Below are 17,734 nucleotides of genomic sequence, written 5' to 3'. Positions count from 1 at the left end.
TTTTCGTTTTATTTACTTTTTAAATAAGAAAACAGTACTGCTAATCGGTTAAGATTGCTTGTTAGTTGTCTTATGATGTGCTGGAGTTATCGAAATTAATTTCATTTTCAAACGCAAGTGGTTTCTTTTGTGTTTAAATAATTACATATTCATATATTCCATCTACACTTTACAACTTATTTTAAAATTGATTTTAATACACTCACTATGAGTGGCTAAAGTTATTGTTGCCTTTTTCAAAATAAACGCATACACACATATATATATATATTCGTCCGTTTGTTGTCAATAACTAAAATTTACTTGATTTGTATTCTCGAGTGGGCGTGAGTCAACTTGTTATTTACTGTCAGAATAGGTTGTCAGTTTTCATACATGTGTTTGAAAGAGTAACTGGGAATTAGGTTTCAGTACTTGTTACTTCTCTGTGTTAGATTCGTGTTGGGGTGGTACCTGGGTCCATAGTGTTAATGATGGAATTAAATTTATATTATTTTATTAGTTTTCAGTTACCTCTTTTGAGTGCAACAAACGATCTTTACAATGATAATGTTCTGAAATATGATGCAAACACATTTCTAGTTGAAATTGGAACAAAACCTCATTTTGTTCAATTTTTCGCTCCATGGTAAGTGAAAACGAAACTAATTTCATTTTCATTGTTTAATCCTAACAAGAAACATTTTTTTTTATTAGTAATAGTAGGCTAAAGTAGTACCAAGTACGAATACCAGAAGCTGTACCACGCTCCAATTGGTCTATTAATACTGAGATTTAGGAATAAGTTATACTAACAGTTACGTTATTAATATTAATATTATTAATCTCAATTTTAAGAATGAGATCTAATGAGTGTCATTGTTTTCTTAAGTTTATATATAATGCAAGTTACTAAGTGGATGTACCTCAATTAAACCTAGAGTGCTGAAGAAGTTTATAAGTGTAATTTATAAGTTAAAGTAGTATTTCTGCCAAGTTATTGTATTAATATTGTATAATGAACATAATCTTACAAAACTGGGTAGGTAATTACTTGAAGGTGCACTTATTCCAAATTTAACATATTTTGTAATTGATTTGAGTAGATTTTGTATGAATGTTTAGGAATACAGCTTATCACAAGAGTTATTGTTGCTATATCAGGTCATATTTTGGAAATTATCTGCACATAAGAATTCCCCTTCTCTATTTTTCCACACAGAAAGGTGACCCACCTTTTAGTTCTGCACAAAAATACGCCCTCCACTTTTAAAGTTGGGATAGTTTTCCAGTTATATATATTGAGCTAGTTAACTCAATTTGTGGAATTATTATAAGTGTTTTGGTCCATCTCAGCTATTACATTTTCTAAACTAAATTAAAATAACTAAAAAAGTATAAGTCAGTAAGTTTTTTCTTAAGATCCCATATATTTACTGCCTCTACAACATCCAAAGACCAATTACCCTGTTAGAAAAATGAAACTGTCTTAACTGAGGATAACTTCTACTACTCTGCCAAAATATGTATTTGTATCAACTAGTCCCAACTATTCTTACTGTTAAATGTGAAAAAAGATGATGAATCAACACTATCAGTTTCTTTTACAATCTTCAACACTTTAATCAGATCCTTCTAATTCTTTTTTGTTATCAAGAGAAAACAATTCCAGAGATTTCAGCCTCTCATCATATAACAACCCCTCCATCCCACACATCATTCTAGTAACCCTTCTCTGAACCATTTCCAACTATTTAGTGCCTTTCCTAAGGTAAGGAGCCTGAGATTTAAAATGGTATTCCAAATTTCGCCTAACCAATGACCTGTACAAGGAAATTATAACCTTTTTAGAGTTGTATTCAGCATTTCTGAAGTTCTCACTTAATATCCCACTTGCATTACAACTAAGCAATGACACACTGCTTGGATGGCCTTAGACCATCACACCAAGAACTGTTTCTTTCATGAAACTGTTAAGGTTATTCCCATGCATATTATACTCAATATTCAAATTACAATAACCCACATGCATTATTTTGCATTTGTTATAATTTAAAATCCATCTGTTGTTCATTTCCTAAACTTGCTAAATGATTTAAATCCTTTTGTAAATCAGCAGCATGCAAGGCCTTTACATCATTTGCAAATTTAAGTAATTTATTGACTATTCCTTAATCTATGTCATTGATATAAATAAAAAAGAGCAAAGTTCCTAAGACTGAGCACTGAGGTATTTCGTTTTTTACAATAATCCGGTTTACTAAACTCCTTATATGACAACCCTCTGCTTTCTCCCATCCAGCTGCTCTTCAATCCAGTTTGCTAACCTATCCACCACACCTATAGAGATAATTTATTTTACAAATCTCTTATGTAGCACCTTGTCAAATATGTTTTCTAAAAACTAAGATGCACCAAATTTACACCCTCACGATCATCTACATAAACAGCAATTGATCCTTTCTCTAATCTTATTTCCTTATTTTTTATAAACAATACAACTTAACATTTAAGAATGAAAAAAACAAACTATAATCTAACATTGATTATTTAAATATTTATTAAGCTCCTTTTTAATTACTCAAAAATTTAATGTGCTCACTGCACCTAATGGACAACCATTGTGTAAGGGAAGCTTAACTGTTGTAATTGAAGGTGTCTTCTCTTATCTGACAAAATTTACAGTTGTTTTCACTTATCATACCATTAACTGAGAAAAAAAAAACTATGTAAACACTCAATTCCTTTAACATGTTTAGACATACGAGTCTGATCCTTATCAATCCTTCAAGGAACAGTTTTAGTATGTCTGCCCTTGTATGGTAACCTTTCTATTTCAGGTTTCATCTTGCTTGTTCTTAGTAGCTGTTTTTTAACCATTTACAATAATTCTATATCCTTTTTAAGGTAATAGGCAAAGTTTAAACCCACTACTTGAAATAAGGCTTAAGCAATGACATATGCAATGAAATTATAACTTAGCTTTATATTCAATATTTCACTGAATATAATAAGAAAATTCTATTTACCTTACCACTAACAGCAGCATACTGCTTATAACATAATGTTTTTGGATAATGTGAGACCTCTTGTTCATTCTTGGCTGTTCTACCCTCTACATTAAATTATTAGAAAATAAATAAAATGAATGTTAAAGCTAGCTTTCATTATTCAGATATATCAAAATTTCTCTTAAAATTCTAAATGTATTGCCTCCACAATATATAAAGGCAACCCTTTCCAAAGACTAACCACCCTTTTATAAAAATGAAACTGTCTTAGTCAAAATTTGTGTTCCCAGGTTGTACTGTTGTTACTGTTAATTATGAAAAAATATTATGCATCAACTTCACCAGTTTCTTTTATAATCTTAAACACCTCAATCAGATAATCTCTACTCTTCTTTTTTCAAGAGAAAGCAACTTAAGACTTGAACCTCCTCATATGACAACCCCTTCATCCCAGGCACCATTATAGTATCCTTCCTCTGAAGCAATTCTAGTGATTCAATGCCCCTCTTAAAGAGCCTGAGACTGAACTCAGTACTCCAATTGTAACTTAACCAGTGGCTTATACACGAAAATTATAAGTTCTTTATACTTGTATTCAGTATTTCTGTAGATAAATCTAAAATCCTACTTACATTATCATTAGCAATGGTGCACTGCTTGTATGGCTTTAGAGACTGATCAGCGATTACACCAAGATCCTTTTCTTTCATGACACTGTTAACGTTATTCTAATCCAGATTATATTTCAAATTATAATAACCCATGTGCATTATCTTGTATTAATCATAATTAAAACCATTTGCCATTTATTTTCAAATCTCAATAAATGATCTAAATTCTTTCAAAAATCAGCAACATCTTTTACACAGCTAGCAGTATCAAATATCTTAATGCCATCTGCAAAATTAAGTAATTTTTTGACTATTTCTTCATCTATGTTACTGTTATAAATCAAAAAGAGAGCAAAAGTTCTAGGACTGAGCCCTGAGGTGCACCATTTAAAACATTAATCCAGTTTGACCAAACTCTGTTTGTTACAACACTGCATTCTTCGATACAGCCACTTTTCTATCTACTTTGCTCACTTATCCCCCATCCTATAGAGACCTTTTTTTTAGAAAGCTTTTGTGTGATGTTTTCTGAAAATTCAGAAACCTTTTAAAAGAATGCTAAAAGACTTGTGAAGAAAGATTTTCCCTTTTTATACCTTAAGGGATGAATCAACCAAAGTACCAAAATCATTTACTTTCATAACACTTAAGATTATTGCTGTCAAAGGTATACTAATATAATTATGAAAATTCATATGCATTAACTTGCATTTATTGTAACACATACGTTTAAGGACAGCAAGGAACCTATTGACAAGTTAACTATTCAACAGAATTTTAAACTTTGGTAAATGACTTTGCAATGCTATTTTATCAAATTTACTGGTATGGTACATAAACAGTTATTCTTGTTCAGTGCTGCCATGTATATGCAAAACATTTTTCTTTATGCATGCCACAAGCCTTTATGCTCCCACCCATGTGCAGCTGACTGAGTCAGCTTTCCTCTTTATAGAAGGTATCTGTTCTGCATAAATGTATTGGAAATTCAACTGTAGTGTCCTTCTGCTGACCATGTGGATGATTTCTGTATGTCACAGCCAATGAATACTCTGGAGGATGACAAGTTGCGTTGCGACAGTGTTTCAACATCAAAGAACCTAGTTTTCCAGTACAGCCTTATTTTTGAACAATATTCTACTTGATTGGCATCGTGCTTGTCAGAGTTCTGCTTATTCAAACATTGACCTATTCCTCCATTCATCTGTGCAAATGCACACACAGTGTTTTTGGTTTGTGTTATAATATTGTTTTACACATATCACATTTGTAGTTTGTTTATTTCACATTGCTTAAAACTCAGTCAAGTTTCAATCAGATTGCTTCCAAAATGGTACTACCTAAAGCTGTTTCAACCTTCATTTGCCATCTAAACATTGCTAAAAGTTTCAACAGTGCACCAGTCTTTTGCTGAACATCTTTCAAATCATCCTTCAGTTTCCATTTAGACGGATAGTTTGAAATCAGGTGTCTTTGTGAACTTTGCTATGGTTTGTTGTGATTTGATTGTTGCACACAGAATCCCCCTCTACAGTTTGTGTTTGCTGCCAAATTGTATGCCATTTTTCTTGCCCTAAATCACATAGATGTTTGCAGTACATGAACTATACTACTTATACTGACTCGTTTAGCTCTCTATTGGCCCTAGAATTGCTTCATGTTAGTTCTCATCCTGTTTTCATTAATATTCAAAACTGACTGGCCCATTTATCTCTATCATCTACTTCTATCCAGTTTTTATTTATACCACACTATGTTGGTTTTTGTGGGAATGAGCTAGCTGACATTGCAGCAAAGTCTGTTTGCTCTGGTACTATCACTGTTGTGCCTGTCTCATACTTGGCAGTCGACTTGGAGCAAGCAACATGATAACAAGCTTTTACAGATCAAACCTTCTATTTCTCTTTGGTCCCCTTGCTTTCATTATTGCTTTCTTTTATTTGGCACATCTAAATAAATGTAAAATGTGAGGTATTGCGAGCAACAGCACCATCTTTAACATATTTTTACCATGAGTTTACACTTGATGTTAAGGAGCATCATTAGCGATTGTTCCACTGTTTACCTTGGGTGTGTTTTTTAATTTACAAGGGTGATTGGTCTTTCAAATCTGTTTTAATATTTTAATTTGAAAATTGGGGTTTTTTCTTTAGCATGATTCCTTTTTACGTATTTTAATTATTTCACTTTTTTACCTTTTTACCAGTTATTTGGTACAGATAGCCCATTTGTTTTGTGCCAATAAATGATAAACAACAAACCAAAGCACCAGTTGTTTTTTTTTATTCCTTCATTTCTGCAGCACAACCCTCACATTTCTGAATTGGCTTTCAAGTGTTTAGATGTTTTAACTTGTTACCCATGTATGCACAAAATTTGGATTATACTTATTCACAAATTTATCAGTTTGAACTTTTTGTGTTTGGTTTTCATTATTTCTACTCATTTGCTTTAGAATTTTTTTTTTTTAATATTTACTTTGTTCATAATAACTTGAGATTTAGTGTGGTAGATGATGAAATTCTTACCATGAGTAGAATATTAGTCTCCAGGTCTTAGGTTTGCAGTGTTTCATAGGGAGTTTTTGTCTTGTGTTCAACAAACAATTTTCGTTTTTTTCACTTTACATTTTGGACTCCCCATCATGTTTCCAAACCCCTTTCTTCTAGTGGAGCAAGGGAGTTCTTTCCAGTTCCATGTTGCTGGAATGGTGGACTATGAAGGTTTCCTTAGGAATGGAATTTTTATGATAAAATTTTATGCAAGGTGCTTACACTTGATGAATTTCCCTGAGTGGACCATATTTGTTGATCTGTAAATGATGTACAAGAAATCAAGCAAGCACTATTATGTTAAGCACTTTTGCTGGATATTTTCTGCCAATATGGACTGTATTTATCATTATGTCATGCTACATCATATCACAAGACACTTTTATTTGATGTTTATTGCTGGGGCTGGCCTTATTTTTTATCTCAAGTTATATTGCATTCAAGATAAATGCAATGATAAATCTTATGCATGATGCTTCTACTGGATGTTTTCTGCACAAGTAGGCTGCATTGACATATCCCATTTACCTGTGTTTTTTTATTGGGCCTGCTGCCCTTGTTGATCATACAATCTTTATGTACAAAATATGAAATGAAAATGACATAATCTGTTATACGCTAAGATGCTTACCCTTGATCTTTTTGCCTGAGCTGATCACACTTGACTATCTTGATATCAATCCAAGGTGCCTCCCTTGTGATTGTTTTTGCCCAGGCAGACCACAATTGTTGACCTTACATTTTTATGCAGGGCACTTTTACTGTTGTTTTGACTGTGTGGACCTCACTTGGCATAATCTGATGTATACCAAAGTTCTTACCCTGGATTGTTATTGCTTGGATGGAGTGCATTTGGCCTATTCATATACATTTACAGTCCTTTAGCCCTAGCCACATATTCTTCATTCTGATTCCAGATACCTTCTTCGAATCTGACTGTGATTGTATCATATGTTCACATTTGTTGCATATGTGGACATCTTGTGTTACTATCTGTTGTCCATGGATGGAATCTATATTACATGACATGGTGCCTGTCTATTAAGTTCTGTCCTATGTCTTCTTTTATTTTTTACTGAGTGAAAACATGCCTGTTCGAACAGAAATAGTGCTATACTCAACTGGTGTGCTTTCTTTTGTAATTATGGCACACCTGCTCTTTTTCAGCAGTTATCTTTGTGTACTTGATTACTTTTGTGCCTTCTTTGGGCCCTCCACCTTTGCATCATGAGATTCTATCTTTGGGTGAGAGAAGTTATCATTTTCTAACACTAAAAATGTATTTCTGATAGGGACTTAACCATTAATCACTCACACCAAGCCCTTGCTCTCCACTGATTTGCTGTTTTTTGTTTGTTTGTCTGTAACTTCTCAAATGTGAGGTTTGAGCTGCAATAGTAGTACAGGTAGTGCAATATGATAGATAGAGGATAATCACATGATCAGCAATACATCAAAAATGAAGTGGTATAAAGTATTGGAATGCTTTTGAAATTTTTAACAATGCTGAGAGGGTAAATCGAGATTGAGGTGGTGGTGGTAACCACCTATCAGAAATAAATTTTATGTGCTAGAAATTGCTAACTTTAAATTTTCTCTTCAAATCCTGCTGTAATTAAGCAGATCTCTGTCACATTTGTGATGAAATTTGTTCAGTTGAGAAATACCACGTTACCGTATCTCTGAACATTGAAGACACTATATTATTTTGTTGTAGTTGTAGTGTAATAGTTGTAATCTATCCTCTAAGTTAGTTTATTTCAAGAAAATTAATGAGTATGACTCCCTTTTAGTTGTGTTGTTGTGTAACTCTTTTTATGATACCTTAGCTGCTGTAATTGAGTAACCAATGAAAAATATTGGCTGAGACCTTTCAGAAGATGGTCAATTTTTTGTTTTGATGCAGTTTATTTCTTTAAAGGTTGGTTGAATGATCTGATTATTCTTATCACCATTATAATTTAATAGTGTGAAAAAAGGGTCACATTTGGTTCTTCAGTCAATTAGCAATTTAAGTAGCTTCTCATAGTATCTGAAAGCTCAGACATTCAAACAGAAAGCTGTTTCCCTAGTTTTGCAGGATAGCAGGTAACAGTTAAAAATCATGTTATCACATAACTTTACAGGATCTTGTTATACTATTATTCTGTTCTACTAGGCTTTTGGTTTTTCCAAGGATTTCCAATTTCCTGCTCAGATTTTGCTGCTCCAGTTAGTTGTGAGACAGTTATGGCCTTATGAACTATATATTCCAATACATCTCCAGCCATTGATAAGTCAGTGATGACTCCCTGCATCCACAGAGATCATTGATGCTGATTTGTTACCACCTGGTAGTTCTGTGTAGTTAATCTTGCTCTTTCTCAGAATGGTTGTTGTCATGATGGTTAGAAGTCAAGGTCATTACCTATTACAAACTTTTAAAGAGCAAACCAGATGTGTGCCTTGGAATTATAGACTGTAGTTCAACCTTGTCATTTCAAGATTATATTTAGAACCTAGACAGTTCTTTTGGCTTACAGTGAAATGCCTACTTTCTGGAGAGGTCTCCTGGTTCATATTATCACACTTCCCAAACTACTTGGATAACATCTTTTCACTTTGTACAAAATACAAACTCAAATTAGACAGAGACCACACAAGAAAAATTAGGATCTTTGTATGATTTGAACTCTGTAGTAATATATGCTTTGTCACACTACTCTAGTTATTTGTTAGTGTTTGATGGAAACATGTTAAATGTAATGATAATAATATTGTTTAAAAAAAAGTACAGGTTGGAAAAGTGTTTGATCCTAAGTTTGAAAAAAAGGCATTGTGAATTTCAACATTTTGTTGTTGATAGCATTATAACATTTTTTTTACAGGTGTGGCCATTGCAAACGATTAGCACCAACTTGGGATGAGTTAGCAGAGAAATATAATATTGACAGTGATAACCAAGAAGTTGTGATTGCCAAGGTAAGTCAGATATCAAAGTTAAAATATCTTAATGTATTGGATTCATGATGAGGAAACCAATTGAATAAGGAAGATTAAGATGGTTGTTAAAACATAAAACATTTTATTTACAAGGTTTAAATGTTTAGGAGTAACTTAATTCTATCTGCAGAAAATCTGTGAACAATAATACAAAGATAATTATAAACAAAAATATAATGATGTAATCACTAGTTTGCATAGTTATTAAGAGAAGTGGTAAATGGATGGGTAAAATAATTATATATGTATTACATAATAGCTAAGTTACATGTGAAGATTTAGAACAGTTTTAAATCCGAAGAGCTATGTGAATTGCTTAGAGTTGGGCAATCTATAACTATGAGTAGGCTTTCTTTAATATATAGTTCAAGGTCTAAAAATCCTGTGGTTATATATATAAATCATTAAATAAATTCTCACGATCTATGGTTTCATAATGCGAGCAAATGGAGGAGTATGGTTGGTTCTGTTAGATGCATCTAGATGTTCACTGACAAGTTTTTAAGTGGCATTTCATTTTTTTCAATGTACATGGCCTTACAGTCACAACATGCATATTTATACAAGCCATAACATAGAAGTTCATGTACTTGATCTTTTTACTGAAATAAGTGTTTAATGTGAAGGCCAAGTATGCATATTATTATCAGCTGAATTTGAGAGTAAAAGCTTTTTATTGTGGAAGAGTTGTTTTTTAATTTAAAAGATGCAAACCCATAAAATGTTGGAATTTATGGTAAAGAAAACTGTGTAATTTTCATTTTAAAATCAGTTGGCTAACCATTATTTAATGTGTTTATGTAGAAAAGTAATTTATTTGTAAAATAAAATAATTAGAAAAAAGAATAAAAGCTATTTAACAACAATATAACAAGATTTTGTTGAAGTTGGGGAATAAAACTACTGAAATTGGGGGAGAGGCTAGTGAATTTTTTTTTTTTTTATCATAAACACGTGTAGAAAAGTGTTTACCTTTTTTGTAATCCTGACATCTAGGAATTGTAAAAATTCACTTTCCTTAAGTTTGGATGCGAGTTTGATATTGGGAATTAAGGTAAGTAAGAAATTTGGAAACCTGACTTTATTGTCAAAATAGCAAGAAACTGTTGTTAGTATAGTGTTTGTGAAGGACTGATTTGTATTTATGTGAGCAGTTTTCCAGCCAATTACATTTATGAAAGCACAGAAAACTACAGAAAACAAAGTGGGGATCCAATGGGAGTTACATCTACTTGATCATAAGTGACATCACTAAAGAGGAAATAATTTAATTTTGTGGAGTGGACAAGAAGTTTCAGGGATTGTTTATGGGTGAAACTGAGATACTCTTCAGTATCTGGGAAACAGAAGGTCTATGATTATATCTAAAGTTTCATCAAAGGAGATATTGGTATATAGAGATTCAATATTAAAACTGGCCATAACATATGGTCAGCAAAGAGAATTTTAGATTTCAGAAGCAAATTTGAAAGAGTTGGTAATTGTAAATTAATTCAAGGTGAAGGATTTCAGGGCAGGAACAAATAATTTAAAGTGTTGTTTCAACTGTTGGAGGTCTTGAGGAAATGTAGGATCTTATTTGCTCTTTTAAAGGATAGAGATAAATCTGTATCTAGTTTTGTAAATTCACAAGGGTTTTTGAGCTGATGGTTTATTTTATCAATATTGTCAGATTTCTTAATAACAATACCATTGTCTTTGTTTCGTTAAGTGACAATAATGTCTTTGTTTTTGGATAGGGCTTTAAGGGCTTGTAGCTCAGCATGAATTAATAGAGAGGAAATATAAAAGGAACTTTATCTGTAGAATCAGGAAAAAGCAATGTTTTTTAGTTTGGTTTTTATAAAATATTGTGCTGTGTCATTGTTTGAATTAGTGAAAACTGGAAAGGAAGTAAAGATTGTTTTTTTTCAAAATTATAATCAGCCTAGTTTAATTTAAAAGCAGCTATGTTAAAGTTAAGGCCTTTGATTAGAACTGAGTTAGAAACATTGTCAACTCGGAGATAACTCTGAATTCATATTATGTTATAAAGATTAAAACTTAGAAGTGAAGGTGAACAAATTTGCAATTCTTGGAGTTTTTCAATCTGAACTTGTTTGTCTAATTATTCCTTTTATGGATTAAGTGTGTTAAGTATTTAAATCAATGCATGAAACTATTTTCAAAGGTTTTGGGATCAGCATTGAGATTATATATTCTGTTGTTGGTGTTTATATTTCAATTATAGTTTTTCCTCTAGAAGTTGATGTAGGCAGGCAGCATGTGCTGGTAAGTTCTGTAGTTTGCCATTTGCTATGTTGAAATGAAGGAAAGAATAAATTAGTTTATGTTGTCTACATTCTGCAAGATACTGGATATAGAGGGTGGCATTTTTTGTCTTTAAATAACCCCTTGGTGTGGATTCCTGTGCTGTTCTATCTGGTTACCTTCTCTGGGATCTAAACATCCATCCACGTGTTTGCCGTGCATGGCGACCCGTGAAGGGGAGGAGAGGATCCTGGTGGTTGAGGGGTCCAACCCTAACACACCACTTTGGCCTCGAATTCCTGTAGACGGGAGGCCTTTGGGTGGCCCCCCTTGGGTCAATTGGCTGGTCCACTTGGGTTAGAGTCAACCAAGTACCAGTGTTGGAAGTTCTCAATGGGTGTTGTGGACATTGTGCCTGATGCTGGTGTTTGGGTATAGTGCTCACAAAACTCTGGCGTTGCTGCATTGTTCTTGCGTGACTTTGTAGTGCATCCCCTTGTAGGGCTCCATGGTGGGTGGGGTCAGTGGGTACCGAAACTTTTTCTTTTTCCTATGGATCCTCTAAAAAATTTAAATAAAATTGTAAAAAAACAGTCAATGGGTAGCGACCACGTCTTGAATACTCAGAACAGCAATCTTCAACATCAGTAACACACGCATTACCTCATTTTTTTATATTACATTCTCTTCGGAAAACCTTTAGGGCAAATGTCCCCTTTTTTTATTCAAAAGGGACTAGAGGGACTTGCTGGCTCTCCAAAGTCAGTAAAGAAACTTCGATCTGGTGACATATTGGTTGAAACATCCACATCCCAACACAGTGAACTCCTCTTGAATTCAAAGGCAATTGGGGATATTACCTATTGAGGTTACACCCCATGCTACCTTGAATTCTTCACGAGGAGTTATTGTTGAAAGGGATTTGAAGAACGTTCCTGAGTCAGAGATTCTCGCTGGTCTCTCCACTCAAGGAGTTTCTGCAGTGAGGCATCTCCACTGCAAAGATGGAGTTACACTGCCAACAAATACCCTCATTTTAACATTTACTTCACTACGTGCACCTGCTACCATCAAGGCAGGTTATCTCATTTGCAGGGTTCGGCCATACGTACAAAACCCTCTTCGATGTTTCCAATGTCAGAGATTCGGCCACTCAAAGACATCTTGTCGTGGTTTCCTGACATGTGCTCGTTGTGGAGGCAAGGACCACGATGCCTATGACTGTGACATGAACCCACATTGCGTAAACTGCAATGGTTCTCACCCCTCTTACTTTCATTCTTGCCCAAAATGGTTGGAGGAAAAAGAGGTGCAGCGTTTGAAAACGACACATAACAGTAGTTATCCTGAGGCTCGGAAATTGCTGTCCACAACTCCATCTCGGACATATGCTGCTGCACTTCATCCCACAACTACAGTGGGAGTGCAGACAGATCTCTCTGTGCCTCCAAGAGAATCGTTTTCAAAACAACTGAAAAGCCTTTTGACCTCCGTGGTTAAAAAGCTTGATGAATCGACTTCCACACCCATCTCTGTTCCTCCCATACCTTCCAACAATCCTCAAGATCCACGTCCTTCAGTTTCAAATACAGGCATTTCTTCTGACACATCTTTTTCTCCCACCACAAGAGACAAAACAATTATTTGTTCGCATCCTCAGTCACTGGATTCCCCTTCCAATAACAAAAACCTGCCCACCCGACCCAGAGCAGGATCCATGGAGGTTGATAGACCTCCTCCGACTAAAGACAGTAAAGAAAAAAGACGTGGTCGTAAACCGAAGGGTCCTCCAGCCACTTCACTTACCTGTTTTTAAAAATGGCCACCTTGATACAATGGAACTGTTGAGGTTTACGTTCTAATCTGGATGATATCAAAATGCTGATTGCTTCCTACCATCCTGTTTGTCTTTCTTTACAAGAAACATTTCTGAAAACTGCTGATACAGTCACCTTTCAGCAGTTTTCTTTGTACAGAAATGACAGGCTGTGTGATGGCCGAGTGCATGGAGGGGTGGCACTGTTGGTTGATCAACACGTGCCCACCCTGCCTTTGCGACTCAACACACCCTTGGAGGCTGTAGCCATCCGTGTTTCCTTGGGTCATACCATCACTGTTTGTTCTCTGTACCTGTCCCCTGGAGAGACATATGATCAATCAGATCTTGATGCTCTCATTGAACAATTGCCATCTCCATTTCTACTCCTAGGGGATTTTAATGGACATCATCCCCTCTGGGGAAGTGCTATTATTGATGGGAGGGGCCGATCTGTAGAGCGGATGCTCTCTGATCACAATCTTTCTCTTTTCAATACTGGTTCTTCCACTTACTTTCATGCACCTAGTCAGTCCTTTACCGCTATTGATCTCTCAGTTTGCTCCCCTTCATTATTCTCCCATTTTTCATGGAGGGTTGACAGTAATCCACTAGGCAGTGATCATTTTCCGATCCTTTTGAGAGAGACTGGCCGTGGTCGATGCCGGGTATCTAGCACTTCTGCTTGTTCCTCCACCTTCTTGGCCATCAAGACTTGGACAGAGCGTTCACCTCTTTCCTATCAAACTGACTGTCTCTTTGACTATAATTGTCCCTTTACCCTGGTGGAACTAAAAATGGCCCTTCATCGGTCTGCCAGTACGTCTGTTGGACCTGATGATATTCATTATGACATGCTGCACCATCTATTTCCTGCTTCTCTTGATGTCCTTCTGATTCTTTTCAACCGGATCTGGCAGGAGAATGTTTTTCCTGATGCCTGACGCCAGGCTATTATTTTACCTTTCTCTAAGCCAGGGAAAGATCCCAAGATTCCTTCAAACTACCGTCCGTTTGCTTTGACGAGCTGTCTCTGTAAGACATTAGAAAAGATGGTTAAAGCTCGTCTTGTTTGGTTCCTTGAATCAAACAACCTCCTCTCGCCCACCCAGTGTGGGTTCCGTCGACAGCACTCCACCACAGACCACCTAATTCGTCTTGAAACATCTATCAGAGAAGCCTTTCTCAACCGCCAACATCTTGTATCAGTATTCTTTGACATAGGGAAGGCTTGCGACACAACATGGAGGTATGGCGTTTTGCGAGACTTCCATACATATGGGATACGTGGCCATCTACCCATGTTTATTAAAATTTTTTTAATGGACAGGAGATTCCAAGTTTGTGTGGGTTCGACACTTTCCCGTTCTCTTTTGTACAGGAACTTGGAGTCCCTCAAGGCTGTGTATTGAGTGTTACACTCTTCAGTATAAAGATAAATGCCATCACTGAACAACTCCCTCTCACTGTTGCGAATGGGCTGTATGTCGACGACTTTCACATCTCATGTCAGTCGTCAAACATGAGATATATTGAGCGGCAACTACAAACCGCCCTCAATTGTGTACGGAAGTGGACTCTGGTGAACGGCTTTAATTTCTTTCTCTCCAAAACTGTATGCATGCACTTTTGTTATCGACGGGGGCATTCACCCTGATCCTGAACTTCATATCGGTGAAGTTTTGCTGCCAGTGGTCCCGGAGACCAAGTTCTTGGGGCTTATCTTTGATTGTAAACGGACCTTTATACCACACTTAAAGCAGCTTCGGGTCAAATGCACAAGAGCACTGAACATCCTCCGTGTTCTCTCTTCTACCAGTTGGGGGGCAGATCGCTGTTCAATGTTAAAGGTATATCGTGCTCTTATTAGATCGAAACTTGATTATGGATCAGTGGTCTATGGCTCTGCCAGACCCTCGGCCTTAAAGATGCTGGACCCCATTCATCACCAAGGACTTCGACTCTGCACTGGGGCTTTCCGTACCTCTCCAGTTCAAAGTATATACATTGAATCTCATGAACCTTCTCTACACCTTCGCCGTTTGCAACTATCTTTACAATATACTTCGAAACTTCATTCCTTACCAAAGCATCCCACCTGGAAATGTGTTTTCCTTTCTCGGTGTGCAGTACTTTTTCAGAACAGACGATCTGTCATTGCTCTGTTTGGCCTTCGCATCTGGGCGCAATTGGATGAATTGGGTCTGTCCTTGGATAACATTGCAGATTCCACAGGTTGGCCCATCCCACCATGGCTTATTACAGCCCCCAAATGTGACCTTTCTTTCATTCATCTAAAAAAGGCAGATACTCCAGATTGGAAGTACCGTCTTTTATTCAATGAATATCTTTCAAACAATCATTCAGTTCCCATTTAAACAGATGGTTTTCCAAATCAGGTAATTCAGTGGGCTCTGCTATGGTTTGCTATGGGTCAGTATTTGCACGCAGAATCCCTTCTACAGCTTCTGTGTTCACTGCTGAACTGTATGCCATATCTCTTGCCCTGGATCATATTGCAGCTGAGCAGTACTCCAACTGCACTATTTATACTGATTAGCTTAGTTCTATACTTGCCTTGGAATCGCTACACGTTAGCTCACATCCTATTCTTGCTGATATTCGAAACCAACTGGCCCATTTCTCATTAGCAGCTACTTCAATCCAGTTTTTCTGGATACCAGGCCATGTTGGTATTCGCGGGAGAACGAGCTTGCAGACATGGCAGCTAAATATGTCTGCTTCAGCACCATCACTCCATGTCTATTCCGTACATGGACTATGGTGTTGTCTTCAAGGCTTGGCTCCGTGCCAGCTGGCAGTCCACTTGGAGTGAGCAACGTGACAACAAACTTTTTCAAATCAAACCCAAAATTGGACTTTGGCCATCTAGTTTCCGTAAAGTTCGGAAGGAGGAAGTTGTTCTCACTAGGCTACGCATTGGTCACAGTTTTTTAACTCATCATTTTCTTTTATCTGGAACTGATGCACCAATGTGTAGTTTGTGTAACACTCAAATCACTATCAGCCACATTTTACTTTCTTGCCATCGTTACAATTCTCAACGACGGCAATATTTTAAACATATTTTTTCCCAGGGTCAGTCTGTAACATTGGACAGAGTTATTGGTGATGGTGACTCTGCCCGCCTTGATAATGTTTTTAATTTTTTAATGGCCATTAATCTTTTTAATCTCATTTAAGTGTTGCATATTTATTCATTACAACTTTTTAATTGTGGTTCCTTTTTTACAGTTTTAATCTCTCTCCTTCAATTTGACATTGGACAATGGCCAGAACATTAAATAACTCGACACCAGGACTGGAAAGGCCAACTTCAGGTGACTAACGCTACTGTTTGAACTATCCATTTGAACTACTCCTTAGTCGTCCTGGCGAGTTGTTATTATACTTTTGCTGCATATCATTTCACACTTTTACTACTTAACTTTTTAGTACTGGCCATATTGACTCATAACCCGGAACCAGGACTGGAAAGACCAACTTCAGGTGACTGACGGTGGTTCTTATACTTACCTGTTAGTTTTCCTGGCGGGTTATGATCATTACCATTCTGCTATAGGTAGTTCTTTACAACTTTGTTGACTGGATGTCAACATTGGTTTTCATGCCATTTTCTGTTTTAATTGCCGTTTTGCTTTTATCTTCAATTACTTTTACAAATTTTACTCTATTTACTTGACTTTTATCTTATTACTGGACATTTGGCTACTCATTATTACGATTTTGTGGAGTGTCTTTTAAAACTTTTATTCTTTTACATTTTGATAATAGCTGCTATGACACATAACCCGGAACCAGGACTGGAAAGGCCAACTTCAGGTGACTGACGGTGGTTCTTGAACTTACCTGTCAGTCTTCCTGGCGGGTTATGATCATTACCATTTTGCTAGAGTAAATATTTTACAACTTTGAAGACTGGATGTCACCATTGGTTTTTACACCATTTTCTGTTTTAATTGTTGTTTTGTTTTTACCTTCATTTACTTTTACAAATTTTACTCCATTTACTTGACTTTATCTTTTTACTGGACATTTGGCTACTCATTGTTACAATTTTGCTATGTATCTTTTAAAACTTCTATTCTTTTACATTTTGATACTGGTTGCTATGACACATAACTCGGAACCAGGACTGGAAAGACCAACTTCAGGTGACTGACGGTGGTTCTTGAACTTACCTGTTAGTCTTCCTGGCGGGTTATGATCATTACCTTTTTGCTAGAGTAAATACCTTACAACTTCTTATACTCTGCCTTCTATCTTAACATTATAGACTAGGTGTCAACATTGGTTTTATACTTTTTTGTTTTACCTTCATTTCCATTTATGTCTATTACTACATTTATTTATTTTTTATTTTTTACATTTTTACCGAATGTCTGGTGCAGATAGCCTCGCTGCTTTGTGCCATAAAACACTAAATCAATCAATCAGTCAAGTCTTTAAATAAATCTTTTCAGACCAATTTACATGCAATTTCTTGAACTACATATTTCAACCTCTGTCCAA

General features: G+C 35.9%; 1 protein-coding gene across 1 annotated transcript in view; it reads left to right on the top strand.

Moving 5' to 3' along the window:
• Positions 1-247: 247 nt before the first annotated feature.
• prtp (thioredoxin domain-containing protein pretaporter) overlaps positions 248-17,734 on the top strand; it is an 86,646-nt gene continuing 69,159 nt past the window's right edge. Inside the window, exons 1-2 of the mRNA XM_076505906.1 lie at positions 248-628; positions 9,021-9,114. Of these exons, the coding sequence (XP_076362021.1) occupies positions 471-628; positions 9,021-9,114 (252 nt within the window). The 5' untranslated portion in view covers positions 248-470. The remainder of the gene's footprint in view (positions 629-9,020; positions 9,115-17,734) is intronic.

This window comes from Tachypleus tridentatus, chromosome 6, assembly GCF_004210375.1.
Source record: "Tachypleus tridentatus isolate NWPU-2018 chromosome 6, ASM421037v1, whole genome shotgun sequence".
In the NCBI taxonomy this organism is placed as follows: Eukaryota; Metazoa; Arthropoda; class Merostomata; order Xiphosura; family Limulidae; genus Tachypleus; species Tachypleus tridentatus.
Note: the sequence above shows the minus strand (reverse complement) of the source record. Positions and strands in the feature narration are given on the sequence as shown.